General features: G+C 48.6%; 2 protein-coding genes across 2 annotated transcripts; one reads left to right on the top strand and one right to left on the bottom strand.

The window, feature by feature from the left end:
• Positions 1-177: 177 nt before the first annotated feature.
• Positions 178-10,171, bottom strand: ngly1 (N-glycanase 1). The gene is made up of 12 exons (XM_036555553.1): positions 10,009-10,171; positions 9,368-9,482; positions 8,406-8,639; positions 7,646-7,808; positions 6,875-7,094; positions 6,476-6,597; positions 5,546-5,691; positions 5,261-5,371; positions 4,312-4,479; positions 3,363-3,551; positions 1,951-2,128; positions 178-1,059 (listed from the first exon to the last, which is right to left on the bottom strand). The coding sequence occupies exons 1-12, from the start codon at positions 10,107-10,109 to the stop codon at positions 884-886; spliced, it is 1,923 nt and encodes a 640-aa protein (XP_036411446.1). The 5' UTR covers positions 10,110-10,171; the 3' UTR covers positions 178-883.
• A 575-nt stretch (positions 10,172-10,746) lies between these two features.
• oxsm (3-oxoacyl-ACP synthase, mitochondrial) lies at positions 10,747-12,890 on the top strand. The gene is made up of 2 exons (XM_036516250.1): positions 10,747-11,961; positions 12,286-12,890. The coding sequence occupies exons 1-2, from the start codon at positions 10,973-10,975 to the stop codon at positions 12,686-12,688; spliced, it is 1,392 nt and encodes a 463-aa protein (XP_036372143.1). The 5' UTR covers positions 10,747-10,972; the 3' UTR covers positions 12,689-12,890.
• The last annotated feature ends 3,003 nt before the right edge of the window (positions 12,891-15,893 follow it).

The raw sequence follows: 15,893 nt of genomic DNA, 5'->3' as shown, positions 1-15,893 counted from the left end.
TTCACCTGATCTTTTCATATTAAGCGCCACCAATAAACTGAAAATTGTCCACTTATTTCGGTTGGTTGCATTTGCTTACATCCAGCATTCTTCTGAATCTGTACATTCTAATGCCCGTGCAGAAGCAATCCATGTTACTTATTCCATTCATAACTTTAGACCATGTTGTTGCAAAAATACCTTTAATTCACTTGATTACCACTGCACAAGAGGACAACAGAGCATGGATATCAGGTCTTTGAGTCTGTTCAGGGTGGGGGGGTGAATTATTTTGAACACACTTTTACAGTCGGATGGCTCTCACACAGTTCATGCCCTTTTAAAAAGAACGGCCGTGGATATATTCAGACACACACCTACAGTCACTGGTACATTTAAGTGTTCTGGAGACTGCACGTCACGTGGTAATTACACGCTTGTCCCTTTCTCTACAAGTCATGAGAAAGCAGCACTTCACAGTAAACTTGATGTTTGGGTACAAAACAGCACTGCGAACTGTGGGGGGGATATTTATAGAAGTTCGTATTTAACGCCTCACGTCAGGGGAAAGCAAGTCTGGTCCCCTGGGGAAAGGGTTTGGCGGGGGGAACTGGCAGAAGTGTTTTTGTGGCGCGTATGGCTGAAGGCTCAGATAAAAGTCCTTCCTGGACGGTGACCCCCAACGTTTCCCATGAAAGAGCTCCAGGTCTTTTGGCGGTCCGGGCTGCCATGGGGTTTTACAAAGGCCGAAGACTGAGTGACGCGCAAAAGATCAGCTAAGTGCTTGGAGACCCCGCCACCATCAGCAACCCCCTCCTCCCCAACACAACATCAGGAAACTACTTTACATGACATGATCATGACAGGGGAACAGTGTGTGGATCTATAAACAGCGTCTCTATCGTCAAGCCTCCTCCATGCTGATGATGATTTCGAAGGAAGGCTCCTCTGGGTCTGTTAAGCTCTGTCTGAACAGCTGAGCGTGTTGCCACGACGTCTCCCCATCCCCACCGCTGAGCTCCGCCTCCACCACCAGCTCTGTGGATCCAGAGAGGCTGGGAGCCGAGTGCATCTCACCATCTGTGGACAGACACCAAGAGGTTAAAAAATGTTCCACATACGTAAACCAAGTGTCCAAAACGATGTTGTCAGGGTAACGTGTTTTAACTTATTCAACTTAAAATGATATGCCATACATTCACAGCAATAGTCTAGCATGGTGGTAAGGAGCAGGGCTCATAACCAATTCAATTAAGTTTGGAAATATCAAAGAGCTCCCACACACACACCTCAAAAATCTTTGTCAGAGAGCTCTGACAATCCCACAAACCCTCCTATACCTCCTGAGAACTCTAGGCTATCCTCACAGTCAGACAATCACAGACTCCAACGACAGAGGGGCCAGACAATCAGCTCAGTGTACGTCACAAAAATTCTGTCTCTGCCTTTTGTCGTAGCTACAAGCGCTCTGATTTGCTGGCTCATTATGAACATTCTTGAAGTGGCATGGCTAGCAAACCAGCAACACAGACATCAGAGATGGTTATGTTGAGACTAATTTTACTATTTCTTTCTGGTTTGCTAGAGCAATGGATTGTGGGTAGCAAAGAGTGCAGGCAAGTAAGTACAATAAGATTAGATGTACTTGCACTGTGGACTTTGATCTCCCTGCCTCCTGCTGCGCCTATTGCTCCAATACTAAAGGCAACATAGTTTTCAATGACAACAGGAACTTTTCCCTTTTGTCATTTAATACTCTTTGGGACACATCACCAGAACCATTACCAGCTGGAACAGAACAGAAAAACTCCAGGAGCTGAATATCTGGCCATAACAGAATATCTACATTCTGTGACAATCATTATCTGCTACCTCCTCTGAACTCTTTATGTCCCGGAGTTCTGAACATCAGTCTCCTCCTTCCCCAGAACTCTATGGTGTTCTGGCACCCTGATGATCACGGCCTCCTACCTCCTGAGAACTCTATGGTGTCCTGGCCTGAGCGCATTCTCCAGGTGACCCTGCCAGAGTGGAAGGTCTGACTCCGTGCTCTGACAGAGACCGTCCGTATCTTCAGGCCCTGGGGGCCGCAGTCGAACTTCCAGCTGATTGTCCCTGCCTCAGAGCCTTCTTTGCGAGCAATGTACACCTGGGGAAAAAAAAAACACTGTCGTTAGTGAGTTAGAAACCCAGAAAGGCGGTGGATACAGTGGAAAGTGTTTTTATTCCTGGCATATTTTTTAGTTCAAAATAAGTACGGTGGACCACATTTCCCCCTGGGCAGGGTGTTATTTCAAACGTCAGCTGGGCTACTGAGATATAAACAAGATTCAATGTCAGTTATAAAACCAGGTGTGTGTGTGTGTATATGTGTGTGTGTGTGTGTGTGTGTGTGTGTGTGTGTGTGTGTGTGTGTGTGTGTGTGTGTGTGTGTGTGTTTGTGTGCGTATGTGTGTGTGTGTGCACATATGTGTGTGTGTTTGATTGGTGAGGCTGTTGAGGTGTTTCCCTGCTATGTAAATGTGGGGGATGTTTACTTTTTTAATTTGTGAATAAGATTATTAGAGCTAACCAAAAGTGAGTGTAGTAGAATGGGCAGTGATGTGGTATAATAGGAACAGCAGTGTGGTGTAGCGGTAAGGAGCAGGGCAACAGTGTGATGTAGCGGTAAGGAGCAGGGCAGCAGTGTGATGTAGCGGTAAGGAGCAGGGCAGCAGTGTGGTATAGCGGTAAGGAGCAGGGCAGCAGTGTGGTGTAGCGGTAAGGAGCAGGGCAGCAGTGTGATGTAGCGGTAAGGAGCAGGGCAGCAGAGTGGTGTAGCGGTAAGGAGCAGCAGTGTGGTATAGCGGTAAGGAGCAGGGCAGCAGTGTGATGTAGCGGTAAGGAGCAGGGCAGCAGTGTGATGTAGCGGTAAGGAGCAGGGCAGCAGAGTGGTGTAGCGGTAAGGAGCAGGACTTGAAACCAAAACATTGCTGGTTCAGTTCCCTCACGGGGCACTGCAGCTGCACCCTTTGTAAAGGCATGCAAACTGAGTTACTAAGTAAATATCTAGCTGTATAAATGGGCATCGTGCAAAAGTCATAAGATATGAAAGTTGCTCTGGATAAGAACATCTCCCAGGAATCTGGAAAATAATGCTGTATCAGTTTGCCACTGGAGGGGACAGATGCCTCCAAAAGGACAAATTAGTTTATTTTCAGAACTTTGCATGAATAGTTTTGCAGACATTGGTTTTGCTCTACCAAGTAAGAGTGAAATGAATAAAATCATGAATAAACTGAAGTAATGGGCCGAAAAGACCAACCAAGGAAGTAGTTTCAGAGAAATGCTGGACACAGCAACCGGCGGAATGAACTTGTTGGGCAGAGAACGGAGAGCCTTACCATCTTCCAGTCGTTCTCCACCTTCCTGAAGACGGCCCCCCTCCTCCACACACCCGTCTCCCAGCCCCCCAGCTCCTCCCCGCCACTCGACACCCGGCGGTACCGGTCCCCGGTCGAGCTGTACTGCAGGTGGAACACCCTCCCGCTCCACTCGGTCTCCGTGGGAACGAACACAAACTCCTCCGAGCTCTGGAGGGATATAGCGAGGGAGTCAGCAAGCAGCCCCGACCGGAGGGGACAATCACCACTCTAATATTACTTCTAGAAACTGGAAAACGTTATTATTCGCTCCTTTATAATTATTCTTTCAAAGTCACCGTTGTGTTGCGACCGGTTCCATTTATTTGAATTTCTTCAGTATTTTTACTGGTATAATTACTGTCGTCGTTCTCTGTGTGTCTGTGGGTTTTAAGTGGGAACAGGACATGTAGTTGGCTCAAAGACGTGTTGGCAGTAGCCTGAAAACACAGGCACTGAAATCTTTGATGTCCTTCTTAAGAAAAACATCAAAAGCATAATTCTCACAGATCATCCCTACTTGATCTGAATGTTTGAGGTATCAAAGAGATGCCATCCATCCCCTGGCATCTGAAACAACCTCTTCTCACGCTAAAGTGTACCTTCCAGTTAGACAAATATGAGGAGAGAGAGCAGCACAGGAGATACAGTGCTGAGGGACCGGCACAGGTTCTGGAGAATGACTCGCTATTACACCGTAATCTGCAGTGTGGAAACAGTACAAGCAAGCCCTGAACACACCACATGATTTACACTGCAATGTTTGCTGTTTGAGCAGGACCCGAACGCATTTCAGGGCAGGGCTGTATTGTAAGGGAATTTTTGCCAGTGTAAGAAACAAAGGAACTCGATACGGCCAAACTCGGCGGGGCCTGCTGGTCGTTTCAGCACACGCTCTGAAACGTGAACGGCTCGGGGCAGCGTCTCTCACCGAGGCGGGGCCCGTCTCGCCCCTGGCCGCCCTCCACGCCAGCGAGCCGGAGATACGCCCGCCCAGCTCGCCCGGTTTGGGCGTTTTTGGGGAGATGAATTCCACCAGCTCCACCAGCAGCCTCTCCAGCAGCTCCTTCCTCCTCTCCGGGCTGAGAGCCTGCTGCCTCTGCAGCCACAAACACAGCCTTCATCATCATCATCATCATCACAATCACTAACATAACCTTCACCATCATCACTAACATAACCTTAATCATCACTGCCATCACAAACAAAGCCTTCATCGTCATCATCATCATCACATTCACTAACATAACCTTCAGCATCATCACTAACATAACCTTAATCATCACTGCCATCACAAACAAAGCCTTCATCATCATCATCATCATCATCATCATCACACTCACTAACATAACCTTAATCATCACTGCCATCAATAACATAACCTTCATCATTATCTTCATCTTTACTCACATAGCCCGTCGCTAACAAAACCTTTATCATCATCATCATCTTCACTCACATAACTTTCACTTACATAACATCATCATCCCCTTCATTGCCCACACTAACAAACTTTCCTCTTCATCATCATTGCTAACAGCCTTCATCACCATCACACAACCTTCATTAGCTCTCACAACCTTCATCATCGTCATCACTGGAATCCTCACAGAGAAACTGCTCCTGCTCTGGAGGCTCAACATAGCATAATGTTCCTCATCATTAAAACGACCACCACCACCACCATCCTCAGGTGTGGAGGAGAGTATCATACAGTCACCCACCAGCCATTTACACATCAATGTATCAGCACCCATCCACACAGGTGCTCTCTGTCCCTCTCCCCATTCGCTCAGCACACCAAACACTGCCCCTGACAGAGGCTGAGATTCTAAATCAGCAATTCAGGAAAACATTTTTAGTCACTTTTAAACACACACCACAGCGTTGAGCCCGTTGATGGTCTCCCGAAGCCATGCCTCATGGACCTGTGTCCGCCTGGACAGCACCTCCTGGTGCTTACAGGAGTACCTCCAGGTCACGTCCACCACCTGAGCATTGGAGAAACGCCCATTCAGCACCCGATTCCATCTGATCTCCTTGCCAGAGTCTTCACACCGGCCTCATTTCAGGCAATACGAGTCTGAGGCAGAGCTCTCACTCCTCAGCAAACCTCCAGCACACACTTACATTCACACTTTGCTGGGAGACATTTCGTGCTTCACCTGATCTTTGGAGAAGGCCAGGACATAGGACAGCTTCTTGCTCCAGCCGATCTCGTACAGGAGGGGTTTGTCACAGACGTTTTCACAGGGGTCACAGTGCATCCAGCGGTGCTGGGAGGGCGAGTACACCTCCGTCCACACGTGGTCTGGGACAGGAGGGGGAGAGAGATCAGGGTAACATCCATACACCCTACACAGAGGGGAGAGAGATCAGGGTTACATCTGTAAACCCAACAGACAGAGGAGAGAGATCGGGGTTACATCCATACACCCTGCACAGAGGGGAGAGAGATCAGGGTTACATCTGTAAACCCAACAGACAGAGGAGAGAGATCGGGGTTACATCCATACACCCTACACAGAGGGGAGAGAGATCAGGGTTACATCTGTAAACCCAACAGACAGAGGAGAGAGATCGGGGTTACATCCATACACCCTACACAGAGGGGAGAGAGATCAGGGTTACATCTGTAAACCCAACAGACAGAGGAGAGAGATCGGGGTGAAATCTGTAAACCCCACAGACAGAGGAGAGAGATCAGGGTTACATCTGTAAACCCCACAGACAGAGGAGAGAGATCAGGGTTACATCTTCAAACTCCACAGACAGAGGAGAGAGATCGGGGTGAAATCTGTAAACCCCACAGACAGAGGAGAGAGATCGGGGTGAAATCTGTAAACCCCACAGACAGAGGAGAGAGATCGGGGTGAAATCTGTAAACCCCACAGACAGAGGAGAGAGATCGGGGTGAAATCTGTAAACCCCACAGACAGAGGAGAGAGATCGGGGTGAAATCTGTAAACCCCACAGACAGAGGAGAGAGATCGGGGTGAAATCTGTAAACCCCACAGACAGAGGAGAGAGATCGGGGTGAAATCTGTACACCCCACAGACAGAGGAGAGAGATCGGGGGCGCGTCTGCCTCGTACCTGTGCTGTCCCAGATGTACCTGGCCTCCAGCTCCAGTGCCCTGCAGCAGAGCGTGAAGCAGTTGGCCCACTCTCCACACCGCCCTCTCCTGGTCTCCAGCAGCTTCTCAGGGTTGTTATACCTGCGGAAACACAGGCCAACAGAGCGCGTCAGCATAAAGACACATGAGGAGTTTTACAGCCACAAACAAGAACCAGCCTGCCAGCCAATACTGAGACACAGACAGACACACAGTACCTCAGACAGACAAACTGATATATTTCATTACGTTCATTTAGCAGACGCTCTTATCCAGAGCACCTTCCAGCACAAAGGACATACTATGCTTCAGACAGACAGACAGACATAGTGTGCGACAGACAGACAGACAGACAGACGGACAGACAGACAGAGGGCACCTGGGGAATCGCGTGGTCAGCTGGCAGGCGCTGCAGTAGTGGTTCTCCACGCGGCTGGCGTCCCAGCGCAGGTCGTCAGCAGAGGGGGACAGGTTTCCCGAGCTCTGGGTGCTTCCCCCGCAGCGACTGCAGGCCAAGCAGTCCACCCAGGAGAAGAACTCCCCCTTAAACCAGGCCAGCAGCTCCAGCAGCAGCAGGTCCTGCTCCACAAGGTTACACGCTGCACAGGGAAACACATTCCACAAACATTATACAAACATTACAACAACGTTCCAGCATGAACACCGTGCTGAGGAAGGCTTAGAACTGCTGGTGCTCTCACGAGTAAGGCTACAGCACATATACAAAAGCACAAAGAGGGGTGATCCCTGGGCAGTACAATACGGTGTAGATCCCAGCAGCTCGTCCTGCTCCAGCCAAACATATACAACCAATAGGAAAACAGACGCCAGCAAGGGGGCGTGACAGAAACTAGGCCGTGCAGAGAGATCACACAGAGTGGACACAGCGTTGCGCTGACTGGGTGGGGGGTGTAACTAAATCCCCCCTGGAGCATGGGGAATTTTGAGTGTTCCGGTGGGGCAGCACAGAACTTTGACAGACCTGAAAAGGGAAGCACTCTATTAAAGAGATTTAGGGGTTTGTATTATTTTTCACAAATATTAAATTTGAGCAGAAAAAACATAAAATGTCCCTGTGCACAGAAACGTCTGTGTGTGACGTGAAAGCTTCACGCTGGACTGTCGTGTGGGATCGGCCAGGTTCCGGTACCTGGGTCGGCCCGCCGGGCCTGCTGCAGCTTCTCCTGGGCCGCCTCTCGGAGGCGGGGGAGGGGCACGCAGTCCAGGGCCTTCTGCTTCAGGGCGGGGCTCTCATACACCATCACATGCTGGAAGTTGGACTGCAGGGTCCTGAAGAAGCTGACGCTGTTCCCCTGATATTACAGAGGAAGAGGGAGAGAGGTGGGAAGGGAGACAGAGAGACAGCGGGAGAGGAAGAAAGAGCCAAAGAGGACATGAGAGTGATGCCAATGAGAGGGCAACAGAGGAAGGAGTAGAAAGAGCGAGGGAACAGAAAGAGGGAGGGAGGGGGACTTTCGAGTCACAAACCATCATCAGGCATCAGGCTGCACCTCTGACACCATCACTGCTGTTGTTTTCCTGCCCATTTCCACCTGAATTGAAGGGTTCCCTGTTAAACCGGACAGCCCACATTCTTACTTTAGCTAAAACCATTTTTATATCATAGGACACGTGTCAGCTATCTTACCACCTTCTCACCCATCCACAAACATCTTGTACTTATTCAAAGGAGAGGCACACCCCTCTCGCTTCATTTGCGCAAATATAAATCCATAATGATGTAGCTCTGAACTTAAGAGCCATACCGATGAGAATAAATGGCATCTTTTAAAGCTTTCCTGCATTTCAACAGACGAGCCTCAGACTAGACTCATGTACTTATCACACGCACAGCTCCCCTCTCACAACACACACAGGCAACATCAGATGAGCAAATTCAGGAACTTTACCAAGGGGATTGGCTGGGAGGAGGTCTGCGCGGGCTGAGGGGCGGGGGCAGGGGGCGGAGTCAGGGGAGGGGCGCTGGCTGGTTGGGGGAGAGTACAGCTGGGGGCGGAGCTCTGAGGGCACAGGGGAGACTGCCCCGCCCCCAGCCTGTGGTCTCTCTCGGCCGCGATGGACTCTCTGATGCGCCTCAGCTGCTCCACAGAGGCAGTCTTCGGAAACACCAGGTGAGTCTCCGCCTACAGACAGAGAAATTAACTCATCAACAAACACCAGCATTAATAAGGTATTAATACCAGATCCACAGTTCATTCAGTCCCACACTAAACCATCAGTTGTCCAACTTTACTTTTCTTACTTTAAGAAAAGGGAATGATTTAAGACTTCCTGTGAAGAAAGTACCCAACTAGAGCAGAATGACATGAGCTGCTCTGAAGCTCTGAAAATTACTATAGCGCCCCCTTTAGGGTTTAGAGGGCACTGCAACGGCAGCTCTGTGGTTGAGCAGAGAGGGTGGCAATGCTAAATCACGCAAGGAGAGTAAGTAGTAGTCTTGAGTGAAAAAGAGAGAAAGGTTTATATCGAAAAGCAAATTTGGAGAGTGTCACCCACTTAAAGTTCACATACAGTTAAATACACAGATAGATCTACGAGTGAGTCCGTCGTGTTACGATGGGGACGTCCTTAATTTCGTTTTTCGTTTTCGATGGGAAATTTCATTGTCTGAATCTTCATACAGTATTACTGAACACTAAAGTGCGCGAAGAAATCTAATCCAACATGGCATCCCGAAAAGAAGCAATTTGAAACAGAGAAACCCAGTGTTCTAAAATAAACCTTTCAACAAAACCGGATTCTATAATTGATTTAAAGCTATTTGGATTTCAATTAAGGTTACTTGGATAACCAGAAATACAAACTCAGAAGAACTTCTTATGACACAGTAGTAGACGATTATAAAACGTACCTCTTCAAAGCCCATTTCGAACAGGCACTCGACCGCTCCTCGGATGGGCAGCAGTCTGGTGGAAAAGGTCGGGTTTCCGATCCGGATCGATCTGTATTTGTCTTCATTTGGATTCCTACTCGCATGACAATGATTAACAGAAATAAGTGAAAACTTAACCACACAAGACAAGATCTTTCATACTTAATGCATTTCAAACATTCGTCAGACACATATACTGAGACTTCATAAGCTAATAATATTCTCCTGATCGGGGTCTCTGTAAAGATGCCAACACAATACAGGAATATCAATGATCAGACAAGTTAGTTTTTAACCAGGCTGTCAACGACACATCCGCAGCTGTTTTCGTTAGCTAGCCAGCTAATTCTGTGTCGGATTCGACGGCTTGCTAAACTGACTAATTTGTCGAAAAAACATTCCCTGCGCCGGCAAAACTAGCATCATACATGCATTTTACTGTTGATTACTTATAACATGAAAGTTAGGCAACGGTTTCACATTGCTAACGTGCTAACTACAGAGACACATAAATGACACTGCACAATAACAGACCACTGGCTAGCTAGCAAGCGTTTACTTTGCATAGCGCGCACCCAAGAAGTTTAGGTTCGTAACGTTAGCCAGCTAATTGACATCACCTCAGAATGTTGTCCGCATAAGTCAGCAATAGCTTGGAGACGTCTAAGAAGACATCGTTTGGGTTTTCGCATAAAGCACTGACCCCCTGTGATCCAGACATCTCAACCCTACACGTCGCCTCCGGTCTCCTTCGCCTTGACCAGCACAGCTCCTCAACACTGGCAAGCTTTCTTCCTCTTTATCGTTGGCAGAGATTTTTTATTGTAACAAGACAACACAATTCTGTTGCTGCCATCTTAGATCCGGAAGTGTCAAAGCCGGAACTTTGAAATTCGTCAATATCCTCGCTACAAACAGGATCTTTATTATTAACGATGGTCGTAGGATTCTCGATAATAGGATCTCTGTCGTTGAACTCGTCGTGCTCAGTTTTGAAGCTTTCAGACTGCCTGAATAAAATGTGTACGCTTTAAAAAATATATGTTTACCACATATGCGTTTTGGTTATTTAAAAAACTAATAAGGTATCAACATGTATAATATTATCGATAGGAACTCACTTTTCTTGGAGTTGCTTAATATACTGCTACACTAATGATCAGGCGACATGCTGGCGAGGCATTCTGTCAAACTAATGTTGCCGTGTTATACTGTAGTCTACTACAGATAGCGAGATTTGCGTTATCCGAAAGATCTTCACGTTGCCCGCTCTGGTGGAGGGTCATATACATGTTGCAACAGTTAGAATCTCTTTGTCTTTCACTTTAAAAAGGCGAGTATCTGCTATGGTATTATTGTTTGAGCTTGCCATACCGTCTCACTTTGATTTAGCTTGCTAGCTTGTGTCGGTGAAAAGTGTAGGTGGGTTGTTACCTGCAAGTGCAAAATGTGACAACAGACAGTTGTCATTATTATGTACTCCTATTACAGTGTCGTTTTCAAAGAATCATAAATATTTGGGCGTATCCAGTGATCGTTTTCATATTCGCGTCGCCACGTTGTAGAAGCCGAAACAGTTACGCCATGTCACTAACTTGTTGGCAAAAGCTGGTGCTGAAATCGGCCGGGCACAGACTTTTGAATCTGAGGACCTGTGTTAGTCCGAGCTCCCGCCTGAGGCGTTACAGCGCTCCCGTTAGCGGAGCGTCCCGCAGAAGAGTGGTGATCACCGGGGTCGGGCTCGTCTCCCCTCTCGGGACAGGGACCGCACTGCCCTGGGAGCGCTTGATCCGCGGTGAGAGCGGCATCGTCGGCCTGGACTCGGAGGAGTACAGAACCGTTCCCTGCCGGGTGGCCGCCTGCGTGCCGAGGGGAGACGGTGAAGGGGAGTTCCGGGAAGACAGGTTCGCTTCCCGAGGGGAGATCAACAGCATGTCCCCGGCCACCGTGATGGCGCTGGGGGCGGCGGAGCTGGCGCTGAGGGACTCGGGCTGGTACCCCACCAGCCTGGAGGAGCAGCTGAGCACGGGGGTGGCGGTAGGCATGGGCATGGTGCCACTGGACGAAATCGCCCGCACGGCCACCGCCTTCTCCTCCAGGGGCTACAGCAAGGTCAGCCCCTTCTTTGTGCCGCGGATCCTGGTCAACATGGCCGCCGGGCACATCAGCATCAAGCACAAACTGAAGGGCCCCAACCACGCCGTCTCCACCGCCTGCACGACGGGCGCGCACGCCATTGGTGATGCCGCCCGCTTCGTTGCCCACGGAGACGCAGAGGTGATGCTGGCGGGCGGGGCGGAGGCCTGCGTGGGCCCGCTGGCCATCGCCGGGTTCGCCCGGGCACGCGCCCTCAGCACCAGCTGGAACGACAGGCCTAGGCTGGCCTCCAGGCCCTTCCACCCGGAGCGGGAGGGCTTCGTCATGGGCGAGGGGGCCGCCGTGCTGCTGCTGGAGGAGTTTGGCCGTGCCCGGGCCCGGGGGGCCAGGGTGTACGCCGAGGTGCTGGGGTACGGCCTCTCCGGGGACGCCAGCCACATCACCGCGCCCACGGCTGATGGAGACGGGGCCTTCAGGTACCTCCCGAAATCTCACGGGGAGCGGCACAGCGGGTTATTCAGTCAGCTAATGCAGTCACAGTTACCTGTTGCTCTGTGGGGCACCTCACATTAAGAGATGAGCCTGTTTTAGGGTTTTTGCCAGTTGTGTTTTGGTGTTTTGGGATTTCTGTAAGAACCATAAAACCTGCTCAAGTGTGTCTTTACCTCTTTCTTTCCTTTAAAACACTCTTTCAAAACTTTTTTCACAAGACATGTAAGTCATGCGCAGAGTTGTATATGACTGATGCTGGTATACTGCAGCCCTAACCTGTAGTTCGTTTTTGGGGGGTTGTTCTGCAGGTGCATGTCCGCGGCTCTCGGTGACGCGGGGGTGAATCCGGAGGCAGTGACGTACGTGAACGCACACGCTACCTCCACGCCACTAGGGGACGCTGCTGAGAATGCAGCCATCAAGAGACTCTTCCAGCAGCACGCCCGCTCCCTGGCCGTGTCGTCCACCAAGGGGGCCACCGGCCACCTGCTGGGCGCGGCGGGGGCGCTGGAGGCGGCCTTTACAGCTATGGCCTGTTACCACGGCGCCCTGCCCCCCACGCTCAACCTGGACCGAACCGAGCCAGAGTTCGACCTCAACTATGTGCCGTGCACGGCCCAGGACTGGAGGACCGAGGGGAGGCGGGTCGCGCTCACCAACTCGTTCGGGTTCGGCGGCACCAACGCCTCCCTGTGCCTGGCCAGCGTCTGAGTGGCATTGTGGGATAGCCCCTGCTTCCCAGCGTCTGAGCGGCATTGTGGGAGAGCCCCTGCTTTTCCAGGGTCTGAGTGGTATTGTGGGATAGCCCCAGCTTTTCCAGGGTCTGAGTGGTATTGTGGGAGAGCCCCTGCTTTCCCCACTGCCACCCCATTCAGCTGCATTTTCTCAAGTGAAGAACGGGGTTAGAACAGTGTGTGCAACTAAATACATTTTCCAAAAAAGTTCATATTAGAATTTCATTACATTGGGAAAGTGATGTGTGTAGAGACTACCGTACACAGATTGAATGAACAAATAACTTCAATACAATATTAATATTATATAATTATAATTATATTAATAATTATACATATTAAAATGTTATATTGTATGAACAGCTTTTGCGTGGTAAATTAAAGACATGGTGTTACTGCTCCATGTATTCTGAGGACTTGATTGCTGATTGGGAGGAATTTCACCTACGGGGCTTCAGTGAATGCAGAGAGTTAGGAACCCAGCCAGAGACATCAATCTGGCATCGACTTCAATCACCAGTCAATTTATTAGAACATAATTACCGGTATGCATCTGGAGACAAGCAGAGGAGTCTCTGTATTCCCTGAGCTCCCCCTGCCTTCCCGTATAACTCTTCCACAGAGGGATCATGATTCACTGGGACCATTTCAGCTGGCAGTTTGCCATAGATATAATAAGGAAATAAATGAACTACAAGAAGATACTTTACTGGCATCCATCAAGTTGCTTCCACCGTGTGTCTCATCCTGTGTCACCACTAGATGGCGGTGTTCAACAGTGTTGGAGAAAACGTTGGAATGCTCCAAGTTATAGAAGTGAATGTTTTGCCGCAAACGGTCTTTTTCCTCAGCGTTTTGGCTGCAAAACCATAGTGGGTTGAATTACAGACTTTCAATGTCATACCAGACCAATATAATGGTCATTCAAATTATTGCCAAAACCCCAACAGAATATTTTTGATATGACGAAAGTGTCTCTTTCCAAATGGAATTATAATATGATTCATCTGGTTCAATGAAAAAGCGACCCCATCTTGTCCTCAGTCACACACAGAAATGTTATTTTATTTTATGGCTCTGCTTATTTGCTGGTCTGGAAAAAATACAGTGAGTCTGAGTGTTTGTATGTATGGTTGCTGTCAGAAACACACTAGCCTCATTGCTCACGTCTCCCCAACACCAAAGCTGCGTGCACAGTCCGGCATCAGCTTAAATGGGCTGTATCAGCACGATCAGCTCATTAAAGTCAAATGTCCAAATTGGCCTGCTTTGAAGCCCAGTTGCGCTTTAGCCTTTTAGCCGGTGTTATCCCACTTCTCCTCTGAACGGACGGGGTCGCCTTTTTAACGCCCCAAGCCGAGTTTATATTCACCTTTTTGCATTATTGATTCGGTGCGTGCTACATGCATGGCGCGCACACACACACAGAATAGCTGACGAGGCGTTCTTTCATGTTCCTTACACTGATGTTGACAGATGCTTCCTCGCTTTAAAAGAAATGCTCATAGCATCAGCCTTCTGCTTATGATCAGTGAGCAGATGAGAATCTCTGTCGGTTCTGCAGTTCTGCACTTATACTGTCGTTGGACAGCTGAGGATAACAACTACCCACCACAGTAAATATGTATCTCTGTAAATAGCCTTCACTTAGGAAAAGGATAGCCAGGATAAAAAGCAGCCAGGATAAAAAGCATTGTGACTGTCCCTTGTACCAGGCGAAGAGGAAGGACATGTCTTACACTGGTGCCCCGACTGGATTCGAACCTTTTTGATGATCTAATCCTCTGTACGTTACTTTTGGTGCACTTTACGGGCGCCAAGGGCCATAGTTTAAACCCAGGGCCTACCCCCATTATATATATCTACTGCAATCTCTATTCATCTGTCAAGACAACAGACAGACTGATTGCGAGAGACTGGTAAATATATATATGTTTACATTTATTTCTATTGAAGTATAGCCGTATATTTTCACATTTATGGTCATAATGAAAGGAAATCTTACGTTTCGATGCGGTGAGAGAAACTAATCTGCTTTCTGCTTTCACACCCCGCTCAGTGTGTTTTCTGGAAGCCTCTATCTATTTGGATCCAGGACCACTCGGCGTCTGTGAAAAATATTTCCGGCCGACAATAACTTGAAATGAAAAAGAGGTTAAGTGGGGACAACTGGCTATTACCTCGGGGGATGAGAAGTAATTGGAAATGCAATCCCTTAGGAAGCGGGATCAGGGATTGACACTCTATCTTTCTGCATTGTTTGCGCAACAGCCGCGCGCTATCAGCGCTTACTTTCCGCGAGCGTTTTATGCTTACCTTCACCTGCAGCGTGGCGCACGACCTGTAGGAATGTCCCTGGGTCACTTAGGCGACTCCCCATAGAGAATTCTGGGTCTTTATGTTACGTTTGTGTCACTGATCTACTTCATAGAACAGTATGTGGAACTGTATGAGGTCTGAGGTTTATGAGGCTTGTGTCTTTCGGGTGGGGACGGGGGGGCTGGGGGGGCTGGGGGGGTGTCGAAGTAGCTGACGCCTGAACCCCCTGGATCCCTTGAAGAAAAAGCACAAAAATAGCCTTGTAAATATGAAATAAATACAATCGTTGTGTGAAGAAAAAAAAAACACAAAAAATAAAATGTGTAGAAAACACATGTATGTATTACAAATTCATATCTAAATATATTACATTTAATTTAGGTTTCTGCATACTCATAGGGCTGAGTGTATCTGTGAAGGGTTTGGTAATATTGGAAGCTTTCATGATGCCCAGTTCAGTCAGGAATAAGGACCAACCAGGGAGCAGATGTACTGTATCATGATCAAACAGGTTGAAGTGTGGGAGGAAGACATTCTCCTCAGGCCAGTTATAGAAAGGGAGATTTATTAACTCCCTCAAATGTCACATTCCACTAATGAATAAATCAATTATTCATTTCTTTAAAAGTAATGCTTTAGCATTGATGCAATCGTCTCATGGTGTTTATTCTCTACAGTTGGGCACCATGTCTTTCTTTGTGGCTGAGGAATCTTATTCGTGGCTGAGGCTGGTGAAAGACCAGTGGATGCTCATAAAGTGAGGCCGGATTGTAAGGATATCACACTGTCCAAAATCACAGATCTTGTATATCATGTGGATGGCCCCAGACCACTGCACTCTCCTGCCATATGCCCAGCCATTT

The sequence above is a fragment of the Megalops cyprinoides genome, chromosome 21 (genome assembly GCF_013368585.1).
Source record: "Megalops cyprinoides isolate fMegCyp1 chromosome 21, fMegCyp1.pri, whole genome shotgun sequence".
Taxonomy (NCBI): domain Eukaryota; kingdom Metazoa; phylum Chordata; class Actinopteri; order Elopiformes; family Megalopidae; genus Megalops; species Megalops cyprinoides.
Note: the sequence above shows the minus strand (reverse complement) of the source record. Positions and strands in the feature narration are given on the sequence as shown.